General features: G+C 39.5%; 1 protein-coding gene across 2 annotated transcripts in view; it reads left to right on the forward strand.

Annotated features, from left to right (window-relative positions):
- Window positions 1–24908, forward strand: part of DRC8 (dynein regulatory complex subunit 8) — a 30771-nt gene extending 5863 nt beyond the window's left edge. For both annotated transcript variants that reach the window (XM_083856173.1, XM_083856172.1), the window contains exons 2-7: window positions 12312–12396; window positions 17643–17715; window positions 21752–21831; window positions 23489–23531; window positions 23632–23698; window positions 24671–24908. In XM_083856173.1, the coding sequence (XP_083712299.1) occupies window positions 12312–12396; window positions 17643–17715; window positions 21752–21831; window positions 23489–23531; window positions 23632–23698; window positions 24671–24807 (485 nt within the window). In that variant the 3' untranslated portion in view covers window positions 24808–24908. The remainder of the gene's footprint in view (window positions 1–12311; window positions 12397–17642; window positions 17716–21751; window positions 21832–23488; window positions 23532–23631; window positions 23699–24670) is intronic.
- Window positions 24909–25431: the final 523 nt, after the last annotated feature.

Raw genomic sequence — 25431 nt, forward strand, 5'->3', positions numbered from 1 at the left:
CATTATTGCTGATGTTCAGGAAAATTAAAAATGAATTCTGAAGTTCATTTTTGAACAGCTTGTATACTTCTTTTCCAAGTTTGCTAACTTTTTCCTTTAGCTTAGCCTGCCTGAAATGATGAATGCCAGAAATGTCTTATACCTCATTGATGTTAAATGTATATGTCAGTTGTCAGCTGAAATGCTGTTCAGATTCAGAATATTACTCTTAGGTAAACAAAAAGAAAATTGGAGGTTTGTATTCATTCATGGTGTGTAAAGAAAGTGATTTAGCACTGTAAGCGATACTTTCAAGGCAGCGCCTTAAAAACCAAGCAGCTGCAGCAGCAAACCCCTGTAATCCCTTGCCATTTTGTTTCAATCTAACAGTCTTCCTTTGCTTGGGCAAAGACAGAGTACTGCAGATAGAATTGCAACCAGTCTAAAAACTATTTTTTTAAATCCATTTAAGACACCATATTGAAGGCTTTCTGATATATTACATAATTACAGCCTGTATTAAGTCATATTTAAACTCCTCATTCTGCCATTATGTTGCAAATTCAAAAGAAGAACATTTACATACTGCTCTGTTCTAGCCGCAGTACTGTGGTACTGCAGTTAAACTTCATAATGTCTTATGTTTAAAAATAAATTACTTCTCAGAGTTCTCATATCCAGTTGATTCTGGTGCCTGGTTCTGGACTTCTTGAGCAATCAGTGCGCAGGGGAAGTTCAGAAGGAATATTCAATTTAAGAGATGTTTGCTGCTGCCACACGTGCAATCAGATGTACATTGTCAGTGACAAGTGACAATGGGACTGTCACTGTTGGGACTGTCCCACATCCTTGGCAGAGTGAGCTGCTTTTGTGGGTTGCACAGCAGTGTGTGCATTGCTGCATTTTGGTGGAACTTGGTGTGGTGAATATGTGGGTGTTGGAGTTGTCCTTTGCAGCTCTGCCATCTGCTTGTGGGGCCAGCACTGTGGAGGGTGCAGGAGAAATGGAGAGACAGATGACAGATGCCTTCTGTGACCCCAGAGCACAGCAGCAGGCCTGCCTTCTGCCCGTGTCACAGCCTGTGTTAGCTGTTCTTTTTCAGCTGCAGCTGGAGATACAGCAAAACTCAGCAGCACCAGGAGAGCTATAGATCCTCGCAGGGCAGGTTGCTGCTGGGGATGAAAGAGAATATAAGCATGGGCTAGACATAGCTCTTTCATTATATCCCAGGTGCAGCTGAGATGAGGGATATAGAACAAATTTCAATGAGATTACTGTTTTTGCCGGCTCTGAGCTGCCACAAGAGTGCTGGCTGGTGCAACTGCCAGAGTTGTGATTTCAGGGATGTGCAAGACATTCTTAATGGAGATTTATGCTGAGTTTATCTCTGCCTTGTGAAAAGGGACAGTGCATGCAGCTGGTATTGACCTTAAAAAAGTATCACTGTTATTCTTTGCAGCTAACCAATGTACAGTGCTGACATTTCTTTCACTTCACTGAAGGAAGGATAACATAATGAAGTAAAGATAATCATTGCATATTACCTATGAATCACAGGTGTGCAGAAAGCAATCCAGACCTATGCATAGATTGGACTTCCTTGCTTTCTTTGGATGACTGGGGGTACAACTCCACATCATCTGCTCCACATCTCTTCAAGAGAAGATCTTTTGTATTAAGAGGAAAAGGTTTTCCTCATCATTCTGCAAGTTAGTGTGACAAAGCATGTTGTTTCACTGCCCTCAGTGTTGGCTGCATGCAATAGCAAGTGTTTGGCAACTTGTCTGTGGACACCATGTAGTGGGAGAGCTTTGTTGTTAGAGCTGGACCTGTGCAGATGACTCCAGGCTTTGTGAAGCCAGACTTAGCCACTAGCTGACTAGCTGCAAAATGATGCTGTGCTTTGCTGGCTGAAATTCAGGTCATAATTGAAACCAATTAGGTCCAATTTGGATACACCATTCTTCTTAAGAGTTCTTATTGTGTGCTGCTTCCAAAGTCATAATCTGCAACAGCTGTGAGGCCTGTGAAACCAGCAGTGTGGCTGTGACTGACTGCTTGGGAAGACAGGCAGGGCCAGGTCCTGAGAGCTGCAGTAGAACATTTCATGCTATGCCTCTATTGTTGCTTTAAAAATGTTACAGCTACTTCTGTCATAAAATGTTTGACAGCTTATCAAATGAGAATGTGTGTCGCTGTAATCCAGGAGTCAATAGCTTTTTCTGTCCTGTTATACCACTGTAACTTTCCCATCCCAGAGTCTTAAGGCCTGTCTTATCTTCCTTCCAAGAAGTGCAAAAAGGCTAAATGGGCTTGAGGAAAAAAATCTGTTTCAACATTTGACCAAATACTAGGGTGAAAAAAGAAGAAACTGGCTTTTCTGCAAGGACTCAGCAACAAAAAAATGCAGAAAGTGTGAGCACGCAGACTTGTGTGAAATCTGGGAAGAGAGAAACCCCCAGGCCCAGGGTAGGTGCTCTTCTATTATGAGAGATGCTCAGGACTGCCAAGTGTTTCTGCTGTAAGTAATGATGACTCCAAGATTCATTCAAGCTCTAGGAGATTATCCTTAATTTTTTATCTGAGGTTTGAGCATACACAGAGCAGCCACTACATGCATTCCTTTTATTTCCCAATGTTATGTGTTCTCCAGAGGGTATAGACAATAAGATGTATGTTATAGTTCACATATAGTTCACAAGTTGTAGTCATGCAGCATGACCCTGCACTATTTACAACAGGAGTGAGGTGACAGTGGGTCAGGATGCAAGGAATAAGGTGCTTAAGAAGATCAGGTCAGAGCATTAGCTCTCACTATTGAGTATTTCGGAGCTCAGAAAGATTTTGTTCTCCTGGTCATAAAAGTCTTTAAGCTGCAGCTACAGGGAAAGATGCAAGACTGAGCTATGAAGTCAAGCACAGCAAGGTGCTTGTCACTGGGCACAAGCTGTGGTACCCCAGCAAGGGACCATGGAGGATGACAGGAGGAGCTCAGGTGTGTGGCACTGTGGAGCACGAGCAGAGTAACAGTGAGTTGGAGCTGCAGAAGGGCTGGGTATTTGCTTGCACACTTCCTTGCTACTTAAAGGAGGTAATCACAATAATCTCCCTGCCCAGTGTCATCCTGGCTGGTCATAACAGAGAGCAGAAAACCTGCCTGTGCTGCTGTGTGTGCAGGAATCAAACTTGCATTGCATTTTCTGGTGGAAGGGTTTCTGCCTACTATCATGAGCAAGGTAGTGGATGATGACCTCCACTGGAACATTTTCCTTGTAGAAGTAAAAGGAATGCTCTAGAATGGCTTAAAGATTACTTATTAGAAAATGTGTCAGAATGTCTTGCAATTTTAACTGCTAAAGGGCCAACTTTTCTAATTTTTTTTCCTGGACATGCTGGTAGGTCCAGAACACTTAATCAGCAGGAGAATCTGGAGCTGTAGCCAAGTTCTGGCCCCAACCTACACACTTCCAAGTCCTGGGCTAGCCCATCTCAGCTAGCTGCTGCTATGGCCCACTGCCTGGGCTTATGGCAGCTCAGGAATCCCTGCCAGAGTCTGTGTCATCTTAATTGCTTTGACCTGGAACATGATGCACACATCCCAGATGCATGGTCATACCAATAACCCAGCCATTGCACCTCCATTTCTCCTTTTTGGCAGATGTGGATCAAATCACAAATACATTCTGTAAGTGCAAGTAGGAAGGACTCCTCCCACATCATCCTACCAAACAAATCAAACCAAAACCAAACCAAAAGAACTCCAAACAAATACTGCCCTGCCCCCATTAAAAAAAAAAAAAAAAAAAAAAAAAAGAAAAAAAAAAAAAGAAAAAGAGGAATTGCGTACTCATCAAACCTCAGTGCTTCAGGATTGAGAAGACTGAACTCTATCTTAGCATAGGCAGATAGTGTTCCTTCATTATTTCCCAGGATTATAGGCTCCTCTGCTGATGCTTATGAAGAATGGTTGTTCAGTATCTATAGATATATATGCAGATATAGCATATATACACAGATTGTGTACAGTAAAACATCAGGGCATATTTTGCTAAGCTTTTCCTGGGACACATGAGATGGATTGATATATACCTGTGGTGCATCACTCAGACTAGCTGCCTACAGGAAAATGATTTTTCCTGGTAGTCTTCTGCCTCAGTATGTCCCGGGACTGTGCAGATTTGAGCTTACCCTCACCAACAAAATGCTCAGGAACTCTTTGAGCAGCAGGAAGAAAGGATTTTCTTCCCATTGCCTGTAGGGCAGGCACGTGAAGAGAGCCAAAGATGCTGAAAATAATGGTTTGTTGGTCCCCTCCAATGTACAGAAAATTTTGTTTTGGAGCAAGCATCTCTTGAGGAATTTGCAGAGGTAGCAAGGCTATCCCTCATATTTTGCCTTTCTCCATTCTCATAGGCAAATGCATTACCTGTAGAAAGGTAGTGGTTGTAGTACCGCTGGGGCTTCATGCTGACATACTTTGCCATCCCCATTCTCTGGCTTCAAGAAACACAGAATTCAGAAATGCAGGCTGTGGACAGAGGAAGCAAACAGGATCCTGGTCAGGATGTGGGAGTCAAGTTTAATAGAGCAGCTGTTCAGTCTTATATCAGAATGACTCAGGGCAGATAGGTATGAATTATCAAAGACTGAGGATACAGAGTGATCTCTGTGGGGCCAGTCTGCTCTGCACAGACCAGGGAAAATAGTGACATCTTGCAGAAGCAGCCAGAAGTGACATCATTAAAGTGAGCTTGTTAACCAACAAGAATGTGTACCATGAGGGAAAGAAATATTTTTCCTGCTGATGAAGAATTGTGTCTGATCCAGAAAGGAGGGCAGTAGACAGGATTGTCTTAGGGGAGAGATAACTGGGACAAGAACTTTGTCAATGGTGGATATTCCCTTTCAAATCAATGACATTTTAATATGAACTGTGTTTAGAAGTTGTGTGAACTATGGGTTTAAACATCTTTGGAAATTCTGGGTGATGGAAGACATCGCCTATTTATGGCTTCTTTTCTTGCTTGATGTGGCATTCTTCATGTCCTGTTTTGTTGTATGTTACACTATCAAGTAGTTCAAGATCTTTTTTAGCAACTAAAAGCTTGACTGCTTAACAAGGGAGCAATAGTTTCTACACTTTGTTTCTCAGCAGTTGAATGAGTTGTTAATTGCCCCATTAATTTTGTTAGTTTTGGTTCCTACAGGTATTGAAACGTCTGAATCTGTGGTAGATTAGAATGCCATGGCATTTAAAATGCCATTTACTGAACAGTCAAAGCCCAGGATAAAATTCAGAATATCTTGTTCCATTAGGTAGAGAGTTACTGGCAACTTGCAACTTCAGTCGTTGCTGCCAACTAACTAGCATAAACTAGATCTATTTTGCAAATTGATGTATTATTACATTTTTCAACTCCGAGATTGAAATGCACGGTTGCTGTATAATTTTTTATAAGTCTTTAATGAATTTGTTGACTTCTAAAGGAAGTAAACAAGATATTTCCATTATGCTTGATGTGAACTCTTAATTTTTTATTGCTATCAGAATTCTATAAAATATTTTCATTTTTGTAGCCAAAACTGGAGTCAAGATAGTGCTTTCTTTTTACATTACTATTTTGCCCATGATAAAATTATCTTATGTAAAGAAGACAAAAAGGAGAAATTGTGTTTAATGTTTTTCTGTCAGAATATGAAGTAGCTTTTGCAGTTAACTTTTTCTACAGCCTTCATCACGCTGACAGCCTGTATTTTAATATCAGACATCAAATTATTTACCTGATTTTTCTAAGAGTCTATTTGCTGTTGGAAGTTTTTTTTTAATGGTTGTCCACACTTAGGTGCCATGGGTCTGTGCAAAGATCATTCTGATTGCTGCATGCTGAAGGCTCTGTTCTGTCTATCTACTTTTAAATGTAGTCCCTTTATTTTTTTCTCTCTGTTAGTTTTCCATAAGGCAGTTACTGTGGTGGAAACAACGAGGTAACTTTTCAGCTCTCACTTGTACTGCCATTAGGAGAAGAGGTGTGACAACAGCGTGAGGTGATGCTCTTGGTCCAAGGTTGCTCACATTCACAATGATGAGTGCAGGATTTTGGTTTTGTTGATTCACACTGGTGATGGGCTTTGCTACTCATCTGGATACCACATGGTGTATGCTGTGACAAACATAAGCAATGGAGAATAATGACCTGGCTAGTTCTCAACAATTATCAAAAACATGAAAGAAAAAGCTTTTGCTGTTCCTGAGATTTCATTTTTGCTCCTTTAGGAATGCTTGAAAGTGACTGCTACGTAAACCAGTTAAGCTAGGTTTTTGGGGTTTTTTTTGGTATTTTTTTGGTTGATTGGTTGGTTAGTTTTTGGGGTTTTTTTTCACACAGACTAAAATTCAGATTGCCTGAGTGTGATCTGTGATAACATGGGATGCTTCTTATGTAGGAGAGAAGGCATTATCCCTCTCCTGAGTCTGCAGGCCATAGCTTGCGTCTCCAAGCTGGAGTAGGTGTTACAGCCAGTAAAGACATCAGCTTGGTCAAATCCTGGGAACTGATGTATATGAAATTTCACAAAGCTGTATATTTTATCTCTTCACACAATCTGAATGTCCAAACTCAGATGACACATTTCCAATTGGTGCCATCAATACTTTGCATCAGTCTGTTTTCTTTAGATTGCCATTCAGGAATAGGTTTAACCCTTCTTTGGAGGAATCAAGCTCCATAAACCTCTTGTTTTTCTTCAAAAACTTCTTGATTTGTCTGTTTAGAATGCAGTCTCTTCAATGATAACATATCTTAATTATTTAATTATGTATCACAAGAGACGATGAAACAACATTTTATATTCTGCAAGCTTACAGCTTAATCCTTTTGTTCCTTTATTTTCTGACACCTAATATATTAATATTGTACATGCTACTGCAGGTACAGAGTAGAGAAGACAATATTTCACTTACCTTGATATTTTTAGAGCATGGCATACAATTGCTGGTTCAGCATATTAGGCTGACTGTACATTTAGCTTCCTCAGAGAAGGAATTGAGAAGGTCACTAAAAAAAAATTTAACACATGCTTTTTTCTCTACAGAGCAGAAGGATCTTGCCAATAAGTCAGATTCAAGTGGCCTCAGGATGGTTTTCTCCATGTTCCTGTTCCTCAGTAATTTTCCTTAAAAAAGCATTATTTAAATGTTCTAAGGTTTCTTCTTTGGAATGGGACAAGATTTCTGAGTTATTTTCTTGTCAGCCAAGCTCCCCACACTTCATATGATTGCAACCCAAACGTTTGTGGCAATGTTGATATCATCAACAAGAATTCATGTTATGAGGCCACTCTGGCTTTCCCTTTTTATTCTGAAAACACAATGCCTTGATAAAGCTGATGAGCTTATTTGAGAGTGTTTGAGAATTCACCTGTACAGGTGAGTATGTGACAGCTTTTGAATATCTTGATCTAGGTGATGGTCCAGTTAGAACTTGGTTAAAAGCCTGATTAGATCTCATAAAAGCTTATTGATAACCTCCTCAGACTTTGCATTGTGAAGTCTCTTACTGCTTTTTTCTCTTTATATTTGAGCAAATATACATTGTACCTTTCTTCTGATTAGAGTTGCTGTCAGTTTTGGAGGTGTTTGTTTGTTGGTTGGTTCAGTTTTGTTTTTGGTTTTGCGTTGTTGTTGTTTTGTTTTTTGTTTTCCCAATTCTTATGCTATTTCCCAATTCTTATCCTATTTCCATTTGTGGTTTTGAGAAGGGTTCTGGGAGAGGTCATGTGAAACAGTGTCTGCAAACATCAAAGGCAAAATTCTTTTGGTCTTTAGTTTGTCTCTTTCATTCTAAAAACATGCCAAGAGTGGTCACAGGAGCCTTATGGAAGTGTTGGAGTAGAGTGGAGAGGGTGATTAAAAACAATAAGTTGGATCTGTGTATAAAAATAGAAATAGAATGCTGACAGAAGTTGAGTGCAGATTGCAGATAATTTAAAGATGCACATTTTTTAATGTGGCTGCCTGCACAGTCACATCCTCTCCCGTGTCTATTACCTTCTTAAAAATGTTCCTTTTTCTTCGTGGCAGTCTTTGTATCTCATTCCCAGTTCAGCTGGATCAAGGTTGCTGCCTACTTTGTTGGTTGAAAAATGGCTAGTGGAAAAGAGAAGGAATATTGCTGGAGTATAAAGCCACTGATAAGATTCTGTACTTCCAGCTGATAAGCCCTAGTTACTGGATGAGGAAATCTACAGAAGAGCTGTTGATAACAGTGCTTTAAATAAAACTGGAATAGCAACGTGTAAATTACTCTGAAACTGTCACTGAGTTTGGGTTACCTGGCTGTGTCCCTTGTCCCTTCAGACTGACAAGTTCCACAAGGCAGCCCCATGTGAGAAAGGGTTCCTGTCAGCAGAGACCTCAGGGGTTTCCTCACACCTGCCTGTAGCCATAGCATAGTACCATGGAAAGAGCATGGAGTAATTAATAATTAATAAGATATCCACATGCATATAGGAGCTTAAATATAACATTGAGAATATTTATTAAAATACACTTAATGTTTATAAAGAAAATGCTTCAGGTGTGTGAACAGTAACACTAAGTAATAAAATCAAGTCCACTGGCACTTCTACAAATCAACCCTTAATTTTACTCTTTTAAGTAGCACAAAAAGAGTTTAAAGGTATTGTGTAGTGTAAACAGGTTCATCAGGATGCATTGGGACTAAATCTTTTCCCATGAGCAAGAGACAGATGCTGCTCCCCAGCATTTTAGGTGGTTGTTTAATGCTGGACTACCTCTTATGATAACTCTTTTTTCTCTTTAGTGAAAGAAAGGGTTGTCTTTCTGAACCATCAGAGCGACTGGCCCCGAGGAAGGAAAGAAAGCAAGCTCATGCTTTAAGTGAATGGTAGAATGTAGCAAATTGTATCAACTATAAGTCCCTTTTAAAATTCTCGTTACTCAAGAGCCTGGCAGAGCCACATCTAGCTAATGATTTGTGTTCCCTACAAAGGATCAAAGTGTGATCTTTGAGGAAGAAATGTCAGAACTGAAGCGGGTGTTCTGCTTAAGGGCTGGCTTCAAATGGGCCTCAGAGTGCCTGGGAGCAGTCTGGACAAGCTGAAGAGGAACAATTCATTCTAAAAGAACCGTCACAATTGACTTGGGAGTCCCAGCTCTCTGTCAGTCTTACTTAACTGGCAATATCGAGAACTTTTATCTAGTTCACACTAAACAAAATGGGAACATAACAAAGGATAGTATAGGAAAGTGAATACATTTTCAGTTAGTGTATCTGACAAATAGATTTTAAGACATTTTTTCTCATTATTGCATATGTGGTAGGAAAATAAATTAGGATGGGACAACATTGACAAGTATCTCAAGCATTTTAAAAGCATAAAAATGGAAATAATGCATCATACCTACAGGATTTCTTTGAGGGAATAAATAGACGTAGCAATTGGATTCCTTTTTGGCATGGTATGTTTCAATGTTTATTTATTTAAACCATTACATGAAGTGAGATAATTCTGTCCTTGACGCTGTATATTTTTTCTACTTAGAAGAATAAGTGAGTGAAATCTTATTCTGTCAGAGTGTAGGTATTTCTGTCCTGAAAAACTGCTAGAACATTGTCCACAGGGCAACATGAAACTTTCATTGATCTACCCATTGTGGAGTCTCCTTGTACAGAATGATTTCAGTACATTAGAGCCTCACACCCACTGAATTAACTGTGTGTCTGATCTCTTGATGCCCTTCTTGAAGGGATAATTTCAAAACTTTACTCATTTCTTGTTCTAGAGTTGGAATCCATGTTCTTTTCTCTCACAAAGAGAGGTTTAGAATGAATTGTAGAGTTTTTCAGATAAACAGCTTTGCCTTCCCAAACTATGTTGAACATCTTTGGCTCTCATTCCTGGAGGGAAGACAACAAATTTAGCCAATAGCTTATTAGGTGTTTACTCATCTGGCAGAGAGTCTTTGAGAGGACAACAGTATATTATGATTACTTCCAAGGATATAGCTTTTAGTCACAACTTCCTCTCAGTTCTTGGAAGTGGTACAGATCTGGTACCTAGGTTAAATCAAGTTAATTTCATTTCAGGACCTTTCTTTATCAGGCCTCTTCAAAAGGTAAGATTAATGTATATTGTCTTCATGGAAAAAAGCTTGGAGAGGCTGGATGCTTACAGAGTTCCAGCACTTAAAATCTCTCCCTGCCTCTCTTGGCTAATTTTTATTTCTACAGAAGTCTCATACATCATGCCAAGAATATACAGCTATAAATATTCTTACAACATTCCTCTATTACAAGTTGTAGTGTACAATTGAAGTGCCTGATGTCAAGTCTACATAGGAGACAATGTCCAAGACTCTTTGGAATAACAAGAAAAAAAGAAAACCCATCACATTTAGTACTCTGAGAGTCTTTACAGACTTTTCTACAAGGAATCAGGTGCACTTAGATTTAACTATGGGGTTTTAAAAAAATAATTAAATGTAGATTTTACTGGCACATAAGCAGAGAAAAGGTAGGCATTATTATCAGACTGTGAAAAGAATTGTTTGTCCTGTGCTTGGGGACTGCACAGGGCTCCTCTTCCTCAGTGAGCTCCAGTCCCCAATCCATTTCACACATACCTGCCCATGCTTCCACCAGGGGAATAAAGTCAGGGAGAAGAATACAGGATATGATCTTACCTATCTTCTCTTTGTGTATCCTCTGGGGCCTTCAGTACCAAGCACAGATGGAAAGCAGCAGGCAGCTGTAGCTTTATGAGGGGATGCACCTCTCTTCTTGCAGAAGAGGTTCCTATATCTGGGTCAATCCACTGCTGTATCGAAGTGCTGGTAGCCTGTGATGGGCTGGCCTTGGCCAGCTGCCAGGCACCCAGGCAGCCTCTCTCCCCTCCTCAACTGCACAGGGGGAGAAACCACAAGAAAAAAGCTCATGGGTCGAGATAAAGAGAGGGGAGATCACAAAGCCAATGCATCTTTCACTGTGTTCAGTTCTGATACCCTTTGTCAGCAAAATGACTTTTCTGTCATGAGAGCAAGAAAGCAAATGAAAAAAATGATTGCACACTACAGCCCCAGGGGTTCCCAAACTATTGGGATTGTAGAAAACTAGATATGGATTCGTTATGCCTGTAGAAAACAGATCTGGTGGCTTAATGTTGGCCTGAGCTGCTCAATGGCACCTAAACACCACATCAGCTAAAGAAGGAAATTGTATTGTCTGCTAGGGGAGAGCTTTACTTTACTTATTATATTGAAAATACAGACAATGTGTATGAAAATGAGAGAACAAGTGTCCCTCATACCAGTCTCAAATTGGCTGTCATTCAGATTTTCCCTGTGGAATCTCTGTGGAGGTTTGGGGGCTACCTTAAAAAGTGCTGCCTCTTGGGAGCTGGTTTGCAAAACTGAGTTTGGGGCTGTATTTAGCCACAGGGACCAATAAGTCAACTCCATGTCACTTTGTGTCCTATATTCTATCATTTGGAGTTAAACTAATAAATGAGCTACCAATTCACTATTTTTTTTCCCTGGCTTTCTTGCCAGGGAGTTTTCCTTTTGAGATAGACCCTTTCCCCTCCTTATATTTTTTTCTTCGGAATTTATTTCCTAGTTCTTGGCTTGCCCCAAGAATGCAATTTCTGGCTTATGTGAGATATATCAGTGATAGTTTATGGTTCTTCTTTCCTCGTTCTTTGAGATTGAGATATAGAAAGCAAATGCAGCAAATTACTCCTTCTCCTTTGCTGAGATTGTCTTCCTTTCCAAACTCTTACTACGAATTATTTACCATGAGCCATATTCACTGTGCACAGATCTTATACAGCTTACCTCTTTATCCCTGGTTCTCAGCTTTTCATACATTATGGCTAACTGAATGGACAAGAGAGCACTTATGTTTCCCTGGATGCAGGAACCTGGATGAAGTGATTCAGCCCATCTCAGGGCAAGCATGGGCCAATGTTTGCCTTGCTCCTTCCACTGCCACAGTGGCATCCAGGAAGGGCTCTGGCTTGTGGTCCAGAGGAAGCTGTGGCACACTCTGGGCAGGGTCCACACCTCGGCAGCTGTGTGTTTGTGCCATCACACTTGATGGAGCTGCAGAGCCATAGCAAGGCAATATTACTCATATAAATGACAGATTCTGCATTTGGAGTGGGTTTTTTTTATAACTTCTGTTTTTTCAAAGTACCTTTCCCGTCTGCTCTTTATCAGTTTTGATGCTTCTGCTGTCGTAAGTCTCAAATTGGAAATATATTAATTGTAACAGTTCCGTGAATCATTCTTTTTCTTATGTTTCTTTTTGCAGATGGCCTAGTAGCTGAAATTAAGAAAAAGGCTACGGAAGCTTTTGAGGTGTTTGACCGTGAATCCAATCAAACTGTGGATGTCAGGTTTGTAAATATATTCACAAAAATATTACAGAATCTCAATAGAGATAAACAGCTCCCTAAACGGACATCTCATTTACAGAAAATGTAATAAAAACATTTCTTTTGGCCCTGTTTGAACAAGTATGTTTGTAGTGGGTTGTCCTTGGATGGATGCCAGATGCCCACTGCAGCCGCTCCATCACTCCTCTCTTCAGTGGAATGTAGGAGAGGAAATAAAACAAAAGGCTTATGGATCAAGATAAGGGCAGGGAAAGATCGCTTACCAATTGCCATCATGGGCAAAACTGACTCAACTTTGGGAAAATTTAATTTATTACCAATCAAATTAAAGTAGGAATAATGAGAACTAAAGCCAGATCTTAAAAACACCTTCCCTCTAGCCTCCTTCCTTCCTTCCTTCCTTCCTTCCTTCCTGGGCTAAACTTCATTCCCATTCTCTATCTCCTCCCTGCTAGCAGTGCAGGGAGATGGGAATAAGGGTTACAGTCAGTTCATCACAGGTAGTCACTGCCACTCCTTCCTGCTCTGGGGAAGGACTCCTCACACTCTTCCCCTGCTCCAGCATGGAGTCTCTCCCATGGGACAGTTCTCCATGAACTTCTTCCCATGGGCTGCAGTTCATCATAAACTGCTTCAGCCTGTGTCCCTTCCATGGAACACAGTCCTTCAGGAACAGACTGTTTCAATGTGGGGTCCCTTGCAGGGCCACCGAAGTTCTACCAAAACCTTGCTCCAGTATGGTCTTCCTTCTCCATGGTTCATAGGTTCTGCCTACCTAAACTGGCATCTGCTTTACTAGAAAATGTAACTAAAGCAGTTGTTTTGGCCCTGATTGGATAAGTGTGTCTTGGCTCATTTTGTGTTGTTCCTTGGTTGAAGACTGAAATTGACTGGAGAGAGGGATACTGGGACTGGGGGAGTAAAGGGGCAGGAGGAAGCTGCAGATAGACAAGATGTCTAAGGCCACAGTTATTGCTAGCAAATAAATCCTTGCTCTGATAGCTTACTTGGCACTACAGGTCCTGGATCCTGTATGAAACCCCTGGTTTTCAGGATATTCCAGCAGATCAAGGGGTGTCCCTGCCAGTGTGTATCAGTTACCTGCACTCAATGGCAATGAATCTTTCCTCTGGGCTAATGTGGGAGATGGATGCTGCTCTGGCAGTGAGATGTTTTTAGGAGACTTGGAAGAAACTTGCCTATTATTTGGTTATGAAGAGTCATAATGATAACAATACTAATGTAAAAATCAACATATATTTGCACCAAGTAGTATTTAGCCCAGTACCCTCATCTGAGCTACCAGATAGTTTCCTGGGGCAAGTATATGAGAATTGAACAAATATGCAGAAATACTCTTGTTGATTTTTTACATCTGCTACATTATGATTTGAGTGGCCTCTGGTTTCTTTTTTTATGCTATGATAAATAGTAAACAATTGTTCTATATTAATCTTTCATTAACGAATTCATATCTGGTTTTCGCATTCATCTACTATCCACAGTGGTTTAAGGCTGAAGAGTCTGGATGTGTTTAATCACTTAGGAGATGCTATTCTATAGTTCTGGCTGTTCTTTTTTGTGCTTCTTTTTATTCAGATTTCTCCTTTTTGAAGTGGAATGACCAGAACTAGGGAAATGATGGGAGTCTGGAGGGAGAACTGCATGCACCGTACCTTTAGCATACAATGTTATGGTGATGCTTTAAGTTTTAGCTTTTGTGTTATCCAGACTCTGAACTGCATTAGTATATAACTCTGAACTTCATATAAAGTGTTAGGAAGTTCTCCTCACAGTTTAGTCAGACAAAACAATCCTTTTCTAGCCTGAGAACCAAGGATGCTGTTGCAGCTTCATGCCCAAAAAGTATAAAGCAAATTGAGGAGAGCAAACTGGGAGGTTGGGAATTCATAACCTGCAGCTGTCATTGGCCAATTAACTCCAATATGTAAATGGACCAAAACTTATAAAAGTGTGAAAACATGTGACCCTTCCATCTTGGGTGTAGTTTTGGCCAGGCTGTTGTCCTGCCCAAGGTGTATCCTTTGAAGGCCTTTTTAATAAATACCTACTTTATTCCTTTATCACTGTCTACCCTCTGTTCTAGGTAGCCTCTCAAGGCTTCAGTGGAAAAACAGACAAAATATATGTCTGGGCAAGGAGGTAGAAGTTCGGCTACAAGATACAGAGCTAAAGGATGTCAAATGTAAAAAATCCTAGATGCTTTTAATTCTGGTATTTTAAAAGTTTGAATATTTGACAGCACTACTTATACTTAATTTTAACACAAACATTCATACACATGACTTATGTTGTAAAATGCATAAACCACATATTTATGTCTCAGGGAGCAGGTTCTGAGGTTATAAACTGTTTTCATGAAAGTTTACTGGAGAAGTTTTTCATATTTACAATTACTATTTTCAAAAGAATATCCTTTTAATTATAAATCAGTTATTGAGTAGAAATACTACAATGAAGTGTGAGAACTGGTGAAATTGTTGTCATTAGACATTGTTCATGAAGACAAATTGAAAAGCATACATGAATGTTCTGAACAGCTTATCTACATTATAGAGAGGAAAGGCAGTAGGATGAGCCCTGGCTTCCCAGCCCAGGGCAGAGCCCCCACCAGTGCCTCTCCCCAGCCCTCACTGCATCATGGCATACTCACTGCTTGTTCGTTTGTCATTTACATCTGCAGTCATGGCTGTAGAATTTTCTCCACTTCTCACTCTGTTATATGTGGATATACAGCTTGGGAGCATGTTACAACAATGAAATGATACAAGTAGACTCTTTTAAGAATGTATTCATTCAGACAGGGCACAGCTAAAAGTCTATTTAATGTAGTAAATGCAAAATTTCACATTAATTTTTTTTTTTTGTAGTACAGATACAGGCAATAAACAAAAACTTATTGTCTAATTATTCCTAGGTTCATATTGCAGGGCCGTATCACAACTGGGATTATTAATGGCTGATTATCATGTATCAGAAGGTGGCAGCACAGCACAATCCTTAACCACAAACTGTAGCTGTATCAGTATTATTGCCTGAAATGTCAGAGACACATGAAGAATGGAAAATGATACTGGTTTCATAGGCCAACATTGGTATTCCATGACACCTAGTATGAATTAGAAAGGGATTAAACACAAGGAAGACAATATTGTTTCATGTCCCTCAGTCAAGGACTTTTGTGATATTGCAAATCTTGTCATTGAAAGCATTATATGTAAGGTGAAAACCACAACCCAAAATTTTCATTGCATCTGTGTTACAAAACTTGTATGATCATAAATTTGGTTTTAACCATCATTTTTGTATTCTAGAAACTACAGAGCAGAAACTGCAGCTGCTGAACTAAGTGAGAGGAAGGGGCTGGGAGCAAAATAGTTTCCTTTCAGGTCCTTTAAACTCCATGTTATTACCAAATGGGCTCTGACTTTTTTTTACCACAAGCACTTCAAGCAACATCCTCATGCTGGCTCACATGCAGACTGCCAGATAGAGCATCCAGCAGTGCCAGATTTTGCAGACTCTTCTAGGGTCTGACTTACCTCAGTCACATCACAGTTCTGCTGGGTGCGAGTGAAGTGAGGCAGGAGGGTGATGGCAGCATTCCCATCCCTGGCAGCCTGTGACAGCAGAAATAGTGTGGGACAACAAGGAGGCAGGATTTGTGTTGGATGTTGCTCTGGTGGAGGCAGGGAATAGTTACAAGTAGTTGGAAAATAAGAGGGAGTTGCAGGAGCGAGAACAACAAATGCAATAGAATACGTATTAGAAGTAGGATGCATGGAGAAGGACTGTGTCTAAATGCCTGACCTCACTGAAGGCATTGGCCATTCACACCCACAGGGGCAGGGTCAGTGCAGTAGATGGTTTCATTTCAGAACACGTGGATGTGTGGGATTGGGTTTTGCTCTGTAACTAGTTATGTGCAGCCAGCCTTTCTCCCTTTTTTGTCTATTGTGATGCTTCTCAAATGTTTTCAATCAGAATGGGAAGTCCTTGGAACCAGTCTGAGGAGGTCATAGACTTATACATATAATTTTGCATATGCTTGGTGTGCTGCATTCAGGGCCTTACTGTTAGAAGAAGATTTTACAAAGATTATTCTTCCTTGTTTCTACTATTTTTATTAAGCAGTCTGATTTTTGCAGAAAATGAAAAAATTCACTACTGGTCAAAACGAAGGAACCACAGAGGTTTGGATTATGGGAACCACTAGCACTGTGAATACATATTCAAATGTGCTTAAATTTCAGTGTTGTTGAATTGAATCGTAAGTCACAAACCATATTAATGCTTCTGTTATTTTGTTTTTAATCATACCATAAGTCTCATTAAAGCTTTATTACAGCCTTACAATATTTTTGTTTCTAGTCTGTGACATTAATCTTAGACTACTTTGAGGCATTGCCAGTTTGGTCAGGAGCCTCAGCTGCACCAGGTTCAACAGTAAATGCAAGCTATGAATATATTTACAGCATAAACAGAGTAGTGATAAGCCACTTTGTTGCTCTGTTTGACTCTTTGAGAGCACAGCAGAGACATACCAAGGCTGCCTTCTCCCTGACCTTTTGTAATTGTTCTTTAATGCAGTTAGAATTGTATCTTTATAGCATTTAATGGAAGCATGTATTATATTTGTTACCTTGTATCTCAGTAGATTTCTAAGTGATTTGTTAACTACTATAAATATAAACTTTACTGAAAATAAGCATAACAATTGGAGAACAGCAATGTAAAAGTAACTTGCACACAGTACAGTGCAACAAAATAGTAAAGAATTTTTGGGGGAAACTGCAAGAACAATTTCAAGGAGCTTTGGAATATTTAATGTGTAAAAAGTATACATTGCTTCTTAAAATTCCACATAGATTTTCTTGTGTGCTTTTATGTGCACACTCCTATATGCAAGCTCTGAATTGGTATCTATGTTCTCCACAGACAATCTTGTAGATTTACTAACAAAGATGTCTTTCTTTTCTTTCTTTCTTTCTTTCTTTCTTTCTTTCTTTCTTTCTTTCTTTCTTTCTTTCTTTCTTTCTTTCTTTCTTTCTTTCTTTCTTTCTCTCTTTTCTCTCTTTCTCTCTTTCTCTCTTTCTTTTCTCTTCCCTCCCTCCTTCTCTTCTCTTCTCTTCTCTTCTCTTCTCTTCTCTTCTCTTCTCTTCTCTTCTCTTCTCTTCTCTTCTCTTCTCTTCTCTTCTCTTCTCTTCTCTTCTCTTCTCTTTCAGAGAGATTGGTTGCATTATCAGGTCACTGGGTTGCTTCCCAAGTGAGGCAGAAATACAGGAACTGATTGAGAAGGTAAATGATCTTTACATCTGTTGTATTTTTTTCAACTTGCAACAAGTTTGGCCCTTCTGCTTTGCTGAATGGGAAACCTAAACTCTTTTCCAAGATGTTGGAAGTGTCATGGAAATGTTTCCAGCAGACAGACAGCCTCGAAGGTTGCCCTGAAGCAAACCTTTAGGCTGATGAGGTAACAACGTTGATGGGTTAAAATGAGGAGGTTTTGCCTTTTTTTTACCCAAAGGGGAACTGTGACACTGTGCCAAGGTGGAGGGACATTTATAAAAAATGGAGGGAAAATTGGTTTTCTGATGAAAATGGATGAAAAAGAATGTCCTAAACCTCAGTCAGATATCCAAACTCTAGCCATCTCACTCTTCTGGACATGCCATAGAAACACATTGCAGGGTTAGGTAGTAAAAATGAGTTCTTGAGCAGGTGTTAAAATTATACATCACATTCCAAAAATACCCAGAGGGAAAGCCTGCCATTTTTTGAACTAGGTCCTGTTATTGCTGTCTTCTAGCCAGATCTTTCAGCATGCTATCCTTCATGAGGTCTTTCTCAGTTTTGAGATTTCTGAGTTATAGGTGAGAATCTTTTCTTACTTGATTACTTAAGCTTGTAAATCAGGCTTCAGGACATAAAACATCAGAAGACCTAGTGTTCCTCTCATTCTCCCAGTGATAGGCAGTGGTAAGGTAAGGAAATTAATCACATTTCTCCACCTCTTTTCCTACTAATTTTTGTCTCCTTACATCATGCTTGCAATAGAAAAGTGGTGTGCTGGTGCCTTGGCAACCTTGGTATGGTTAATAAATGGGACAAAGAAGTGGGAAAATACTTCACACTCTTTTTGCAAACAGGCATGCTGCTTTAAGGATTGGACAGTGCTGGAGCAGAGAGGTGGGGTAAGGTGTTTTCTCCTTTTCATGTGAAGGTCAGGATGCTGGGAATTGATCTGTCCTACTGTTTTCTTCCTGCTCCAACAAAAATTTGGATAGTTGCAGTAGTAGTCTCTCCTCACTAGGCTTGTCTGGTCTCTGGTAGATCAGAATTTAGTGTGAGAAGTCTTGCACTAAGTCTTGGGAAAATGCTGCAGCTGCTTCAGATGAGGAAGTGCAAAGAACCATCAGAGAAGAAAGCTCATTTAACACAATACTGCAATATGTCTGCTCTGGTTCTGTACTCTCAGAACCAGATTGTCCCAGCTCCCACTGACAAACAAGACAAAGTGGAAAGAGAAATTGCGGTGCTTAATATAGATGATGTTTTTAGTGTCCCACAGTGACTTTTCTTTACAGCAAATGAACAGTTTAACTCCTCACTGAAGATACAGATTTGTGAAAAGGGGATGCTTTGACAACCCCATTCAAGTCCAGGGGAACCAGGAGAATTCAAGGCCTGCCTCTTCCTCTGGAAGAGATTGGTCTTTTTTTTTTCCCAATTTTTCCCAATTTTCAATATTATTGAAATAATAAATATTATTGATAAGTAATACATAAAAAGTACAGTGCAATGTAGCCATGAGGTAGAAGATTCTTGAGATACAATCGTGTAACCTGTAGGAAAATGCTGATTTTAAGAATATTAATGTACAAATACCGCAAGAAGAAAGAATACATTCAAGAGTAATGGTTAAACTTAAAGAACATTGCACTGGAAAATAAATAGCTAAGAATGTTTCATGATGCCTATAAATGAAGCTTTGGCATAGGTTTAGTACCAGAAGAACATTGTCTTCTTGTGGAACCCTTCATATATTATGATAAACACGAACATATCTTAATTTATGTAAGAAGCCACTATAATTAGCTGTGGTAATACCATTTTATCTTAATCTAGATAAGGTAAAAATTGTGTCTGTTAGCCATATGTGATTAATTTCTGTTTCTCACTACTTGTGTCTGTGTCATCTCATCTTCCTATTAGCCTTATTGCTAAACTAGCACATGCTGACATCATGTTATTCATATCTGCCAAACCAGCATTCATATAATTATGTTATCTCTATAAATTATCATAGAATGGTTCTTATATTGCCTTATACTCAATTCTGTACTTAATATCATATCTCTAGGCTTACTTACAAAGATAAGATTAAATGCTAAATCTAGAGATGGTGAAAACTAATCTAAGGGTTACTACAATGCCTGGAGTTCGGTACAGTGCTCTGCCTGGTAACTCTGGAAGATGCTTTTGTTTCTTTGTGTTTCAAGTACCCCAGTGTTACGGCTGGGAGAACAGAGATACAAAACCTAACAGATGCTACAATACACTTGTTTGAGGCGCTGTGGATGTACCCGAAGGAAAGAAATAGAGTGAAATTCAGAGTTTGAACAAGCAAATACTGTTCCTGTGAAAAAAGGAAGAAATATAGAAAATCATCTATGAGAAATGAGGTATAGAACAGGAGGGAGCATGAGGAAGAGTAAGAAGTGTTAGAAATAGGATTGATTTTAACTGCTCAGGATGTTGCTGCATCTATAGAGACTCTGAAATGGAAGCTGTTTGTTCCACGTCAGAGGACACTGAGGTTGCTGATCCAGGACTAGGTTTTGCCAGGTGTTTTGTTACCTTATCTTATGTTATCTTTCAATCAACCAAGCAGCAAAACAAGTGATTCTGTAATGGTAAAAGTTTTCTTTTGGTTTAAAATGAAGCATGCAACATCTTAATTTCCTTGCTAAAGATCCTTTCTGCTAGGTTCACCAAATAGAAGGGAAAATGTGCTTTTTCAAGCCAGTTTCTACTCTAAAGCAGCAAGATGTGATGGTTGTCTTCTCTTAGCATCCAACCCCCTTCCAGAACACTGGAAAAGAGCATGCAGCAGCAGTTGCAGCTTTCCATTTAAGCAACTGGATGTATCAGGAATTGCCTCAGCTCTGACCCAGCTCCCAGGAGGAAGATTCCTTACTAAGTTTTTCCTGGCTCAGTTAGAAGATTTCAAATTGGTGTGTGTTTGAGTTTTCTTTCAATCTGGGCTGTGTCTCAGGGGGCCTAGCAAGGTGTTGCTGCTGCCATGTGAGACCTCAAGGCATGCATCCAGTTTCAACACGGACAGGAACAGGCTAGCTCAATTAACAGGGCTCCTTTTGGGAGCAAAACTTAAAAATTTCAGTGAAGGGATGCACCCCAACGACAGAAAGCAGTTTTTACCATATTGCTTATCTCCTGTGGAAGTGTAGGAATGTAGTGAGAATGCTGCTAGAAGTCCCCAGTGTTTTGGGACTAATTTGTTAATTTATTGGGAGGCAAAGGGAAGCCTTTTTTAGAATAGCATTTTATAAGCTGCCTTATAGTTGTTTCAGTCTGCCCTGACTCAGTCTGCCTCCCTCACTGGTCCTTCCCCTGACAACTCACTTTGACTATGAAACATGAAAGCAACACTTTCCATCATGAAGGTGCACTTGACTGGAGCTGTATCCAAGCTAGCCAATTAAATATGCCCAGAAACATCCTTGGGTGTTGAAGCCAGCTGGCACAGAGCAGCTCATGCCCACCCTGATAAATGTTTTAGGCAGAGTGGCTGCACCAAGCATCCTGCTGGGGAAAAGTCCTTAAGGTCCAAGCCAGGATCCGCTGGGGGAAATGTTGGGTGGCACAGTTCAAAATCGTGCCAAGGGAACATGCTCATGGTTTGCTATAATGGGTGTTCACATTACACTGCTTGGGAATGCTCCAGATCCTGATAGACTTTACTAGTATGACTTCAGCCTGAATGTTAAACTCTGCTGAGTTATTGTGGCAGATAGCATCAGTTTCTCGGTGTCCGGTTCCTTTGCATGAATGGTTTTGAAGCACAAGAGGGCAATATTGAGTTGCTGCAAGTGTCTATAATAGCAGACCTGTATTTCCCTGGGATATTATCTCTTCCTCGAATCTCTTTCTATTTGATCACAAGCCTTTCACTCAGATGTTATATATATGTGATGTAAATATTCAAAGTCTAATGCTGCAATTTTAATGCAGGGTCCACCCCAATTTTCTGGTTTTGGGATTATTTTGCTAATGAGTCATATACCCTGCCACACTTAAGTTTTATTTTTAGATGGAAGTAGAAGAAGCAGGTGGATTCGTTCATCTGGAAAAATTTCTTCCAGTGGTGACAAAAGTTCTACTTGATAGAAGGTAATGGAAAGTGAATTTTATGTGTCTGCAGTTTATTCTAGACTTTATTTATGACAGGGTTGATTCTGTCATAAATAAACATATCTACAGAAATTTTATGTAACTGGAAGGAGTATAGATCTTCTTTGTAATTTAAACTCATTTTACATTAGCTATATAGATTTTGTTTCAAAACTACTTAATCTACATTAAATTATGCTGTATTGATGATACAAATAATACCAGCTTATAATCATAATTGTGATAATATGAGGCTTTTGTATTTTTAGTTGGAATCAGAATTGCTATTCAACATGCTTTGCGTAGCTCGGAAATATTTTGTACGCAAATTAAGGTCATAACTATTGCTTTCTCTGAACATATGAGTTACAGTTACTGAGGAACACAGAGTGTTACAGTGTATTCTAAATAAGTTGTGTAAACAAGCATTATATTAATGTCTCAAAATTACTTCCAGGTACAGCTGAAAGTACGCAATTAGCACTCTAAAAGACTGCTGATCTAAAAGTGGTCACAGAGGTGCATAGAAGTCTTTGCACATACACAGAGTCTTGTGCTATTTTGACATTTTGCACTAAAGCAAGATTACTTACAAGGAGTTTATATTTCATTTTAAATATGGTAGTCCAGGTTTTTGAGGAACTCAGTCTTGTCCAGTCCAAGAAGTTATTTTGCACACAGAGGGCCTTCGGTAGGAGGGTGTTCTACCTGTGAAGTAGCTGTGGCTCCACACTGATGTTCACCCTTTCACAAAATGATGCCTTGCTGCTCTGGGCTCTCCCCATCCTCCTCCACAGCCCCTTTATGCAAACATACACACACAAATACACACACACAAATACCCCCACATGCTTTCCCCAGGCTGGTGCAGGCTTGTCAAGACCCACTTCATGTTTTGGGGCACTGTGTCCATAGTTCACTTGAGCAAGGGTACATGAGATTTGGATCATGAAATCCAATGCTTCTTCTTAGCACATTTGATTTTTAGATAGTAAAAGACTGAGGCGGGTCTGGACAAAGCAGTCAAGCAGTTAGAACCTCCCTGGATTCAGCTCCTTCTCTTTAGTATTCTGGGGGTTGGTTGAGAGCCTGCTGGGATATGGAAGCTCTCCATTGCTGCACTGAGGTTTTTTTCCAGCTCTGAAATCAAGCATGCATATGCATGCACACACATGTCCAGTTCTCCCCTCTCTCTGAAATTGTTAGTGACAGACCTTTTCTTTTATAGCTACCGGCCTCCTTTGCTCATCAGCTCATTAGACTGCCCAAGTCCCACTAGGTGATCTGTTGCCTAGCTACCAGCCTACCTGGACAAAACTTTGTTTTCTTGGTTTGTCCATTTCTGTTCAGTGCATTGGCTATGTAGAATGATTCATCTGCTGCTGATTTCTGCTAACCCACAAAGCCAGCCCAGACATGCAGAAGACATTCATCTGGCTCCTCAGCACAAGGGAAATTAAACAATAGTACAACAAAAGATGTAAGAGTTAAATATATGGACAGTTCCAAAAGGTCAGGCTGCGATTAAATGTTTGATAGACAAAACTTAGTGAATTCTCATAGAAAATAAGCTTTCATTTTCCTTTAGTAGTTGTATTTAGTTTTTTTCAGAAGACTGGCAAACAATAACTTAACTTTTCTGATTCCATGGTTTCAGATTCCGGCCAATTCCAGAAGATGTTATTCTACATGCATTTCAGGTCTGTAAGGAAATATTCAAGTACCTAATTGCTGGGAAGAAGTTGATGCTTTTTGATACAATAAGCTTAAACCCACAAGTTTTATTCTTTTTCTTTAAAGGCTTTGGATGAGAATAAATGTGGATATATTACCAAAGAGGACCTGGTCAAATATTTGACTGAAGAAGGTAACATGACTTCTGTAATTTAAGTAAAAAGCATTACATATGTATATGGCACCTTGAGGTCCTTATCCTGCAGGCCAAAACCTGCAGAAAGTAGATACATTGTCTTCAGACAATGCTGCTGCTGTGATGAGTGGCTGCAGACTAGGACATTTCACTGGTCAATGATGCAGGCAAAGAGCATTTATTTGCCTGCTTGCAGACATTATGAAATAGAGATTTTTATTCTTATTCATAATTCAATCATGTCTGGGTATTTTGTGATTCTGTGCACACCCCTGTGCTCACTAAGTATGTGACTCTTTTGCTGTCCTGTAAAATTGCAGCTTAGATTTCCGGATGTTTCAGTGGTTTCAGTGCTCATTCATTCTTACATTATCTTGATCTTAATTCTAGAGCCGCATGCAAACAAAGAGATTCAAAGACGAGATTTAAGTTGTACATTCTGTAATCCTCAATATCCCTTGAAGAGCCTGCTTTTCTTGCGTGGCTGACTCATGCCCACCTGCCTCATGTTCAAAAGGGTGTGCAGGCTTTGTGCAGGCTTTTCTGAGGCAAGACCTAGCCTCAGATGGTAACCTAGTTCTCTGAGTGATGAAGTAGGCCATCAACAGCTTTGAAGAGAAAAACCAGAAGTCTTTCATGATGTGAATACAAGTGCAAGGATAGCCAAATAAGAGATAATATTTCTAATGTACACACGAGAAAAAAACTCTGACAAAAATGATTGTTTCAAAATTCGTGGCAGAGAGGAACAGGCTGTTTTGGTGTCTGTGAACTAGAAGATCAGATAGATCCAGATCCTCTGTCTCCTTTCTTTTAGGCTGATGTGCAGGACTTATACTGGCAAAAGGGAAGGAATAAGATGCATAGTTTTGTTCCTTTTCTACTCTGTGAGAATCAAAAGGAGATCCTTTCAAGGGAAAAGCAGCCAATCCTTGAAAGGACAAAACATTATTCTCTGTTGTCTTTCAGGTGAGCCCTTTAATCAAGAGGAAATGGAGGACATGCTTGCCATTGCTCTAGATCCAGAATCAGATACTTTTCACTACAGAGACTACCGTAAGAAGCTGGTGGTAGATGAAACTAAGACCTTCCCCTTTAATGTCTGAGATGTCTTTTGGTAACAGCACCATGGCTTGACAGATAGTTGAAATATGTACTTTAAAGTCAAAGTTCAGCTTGTGACTTGGTGCTTATAATTGAAATAAAATCTGTGTAGTTATGTTTTCTTGGGTTTTATATGTGTGTGTGTGTGTATATATATATATATATATATATACATATAAAAATGTATTCACACCTGGAAAAAGAGCTCTTGACAGAAACACTGTGTAAGGTCTGGAAAAGAAATCATGGAATTTTGTTGGAAAATAGCAGGAAAAATAATGTTAATGAAATCGAGAAATAACTTTATGATTGCTTTTGAAAAACTAACAGAAAATGAGATCTGTGAAAACACATAATAAGCAGGTAAGTGAGTATCTTAAGATGACTAATACTAGTAAGATGAAGCTTTTATATTTAACTGTAATCCTCGTTTGTGTTTAACTAATAAGGAACCAGGTAGGTTACACCTTTTGAAATGATATAGATCATGAATGAATAATGAATAGATCAAAAAAACTTCTATAATTTCTGGTGTTTTTCAAGTATCTGTGTTTTGTTTACCATAGGCAATTGAACTGGACCAGTTAGTTCCAGTTAGTTTATATTACTAATCCACTGACATGGTA

Source organism: Zosterops lateralis (assembly GCF_965231275.1).
Source record: "Zosterops lateralis genome assembly, chromosome: 3".
Classification (NCBI taxonomy): Eukaryota; Metazoa; Chordata; class Aves; order Passeriformes; family Zosteropidae; genus Zosterops; species Zosterops lateralis.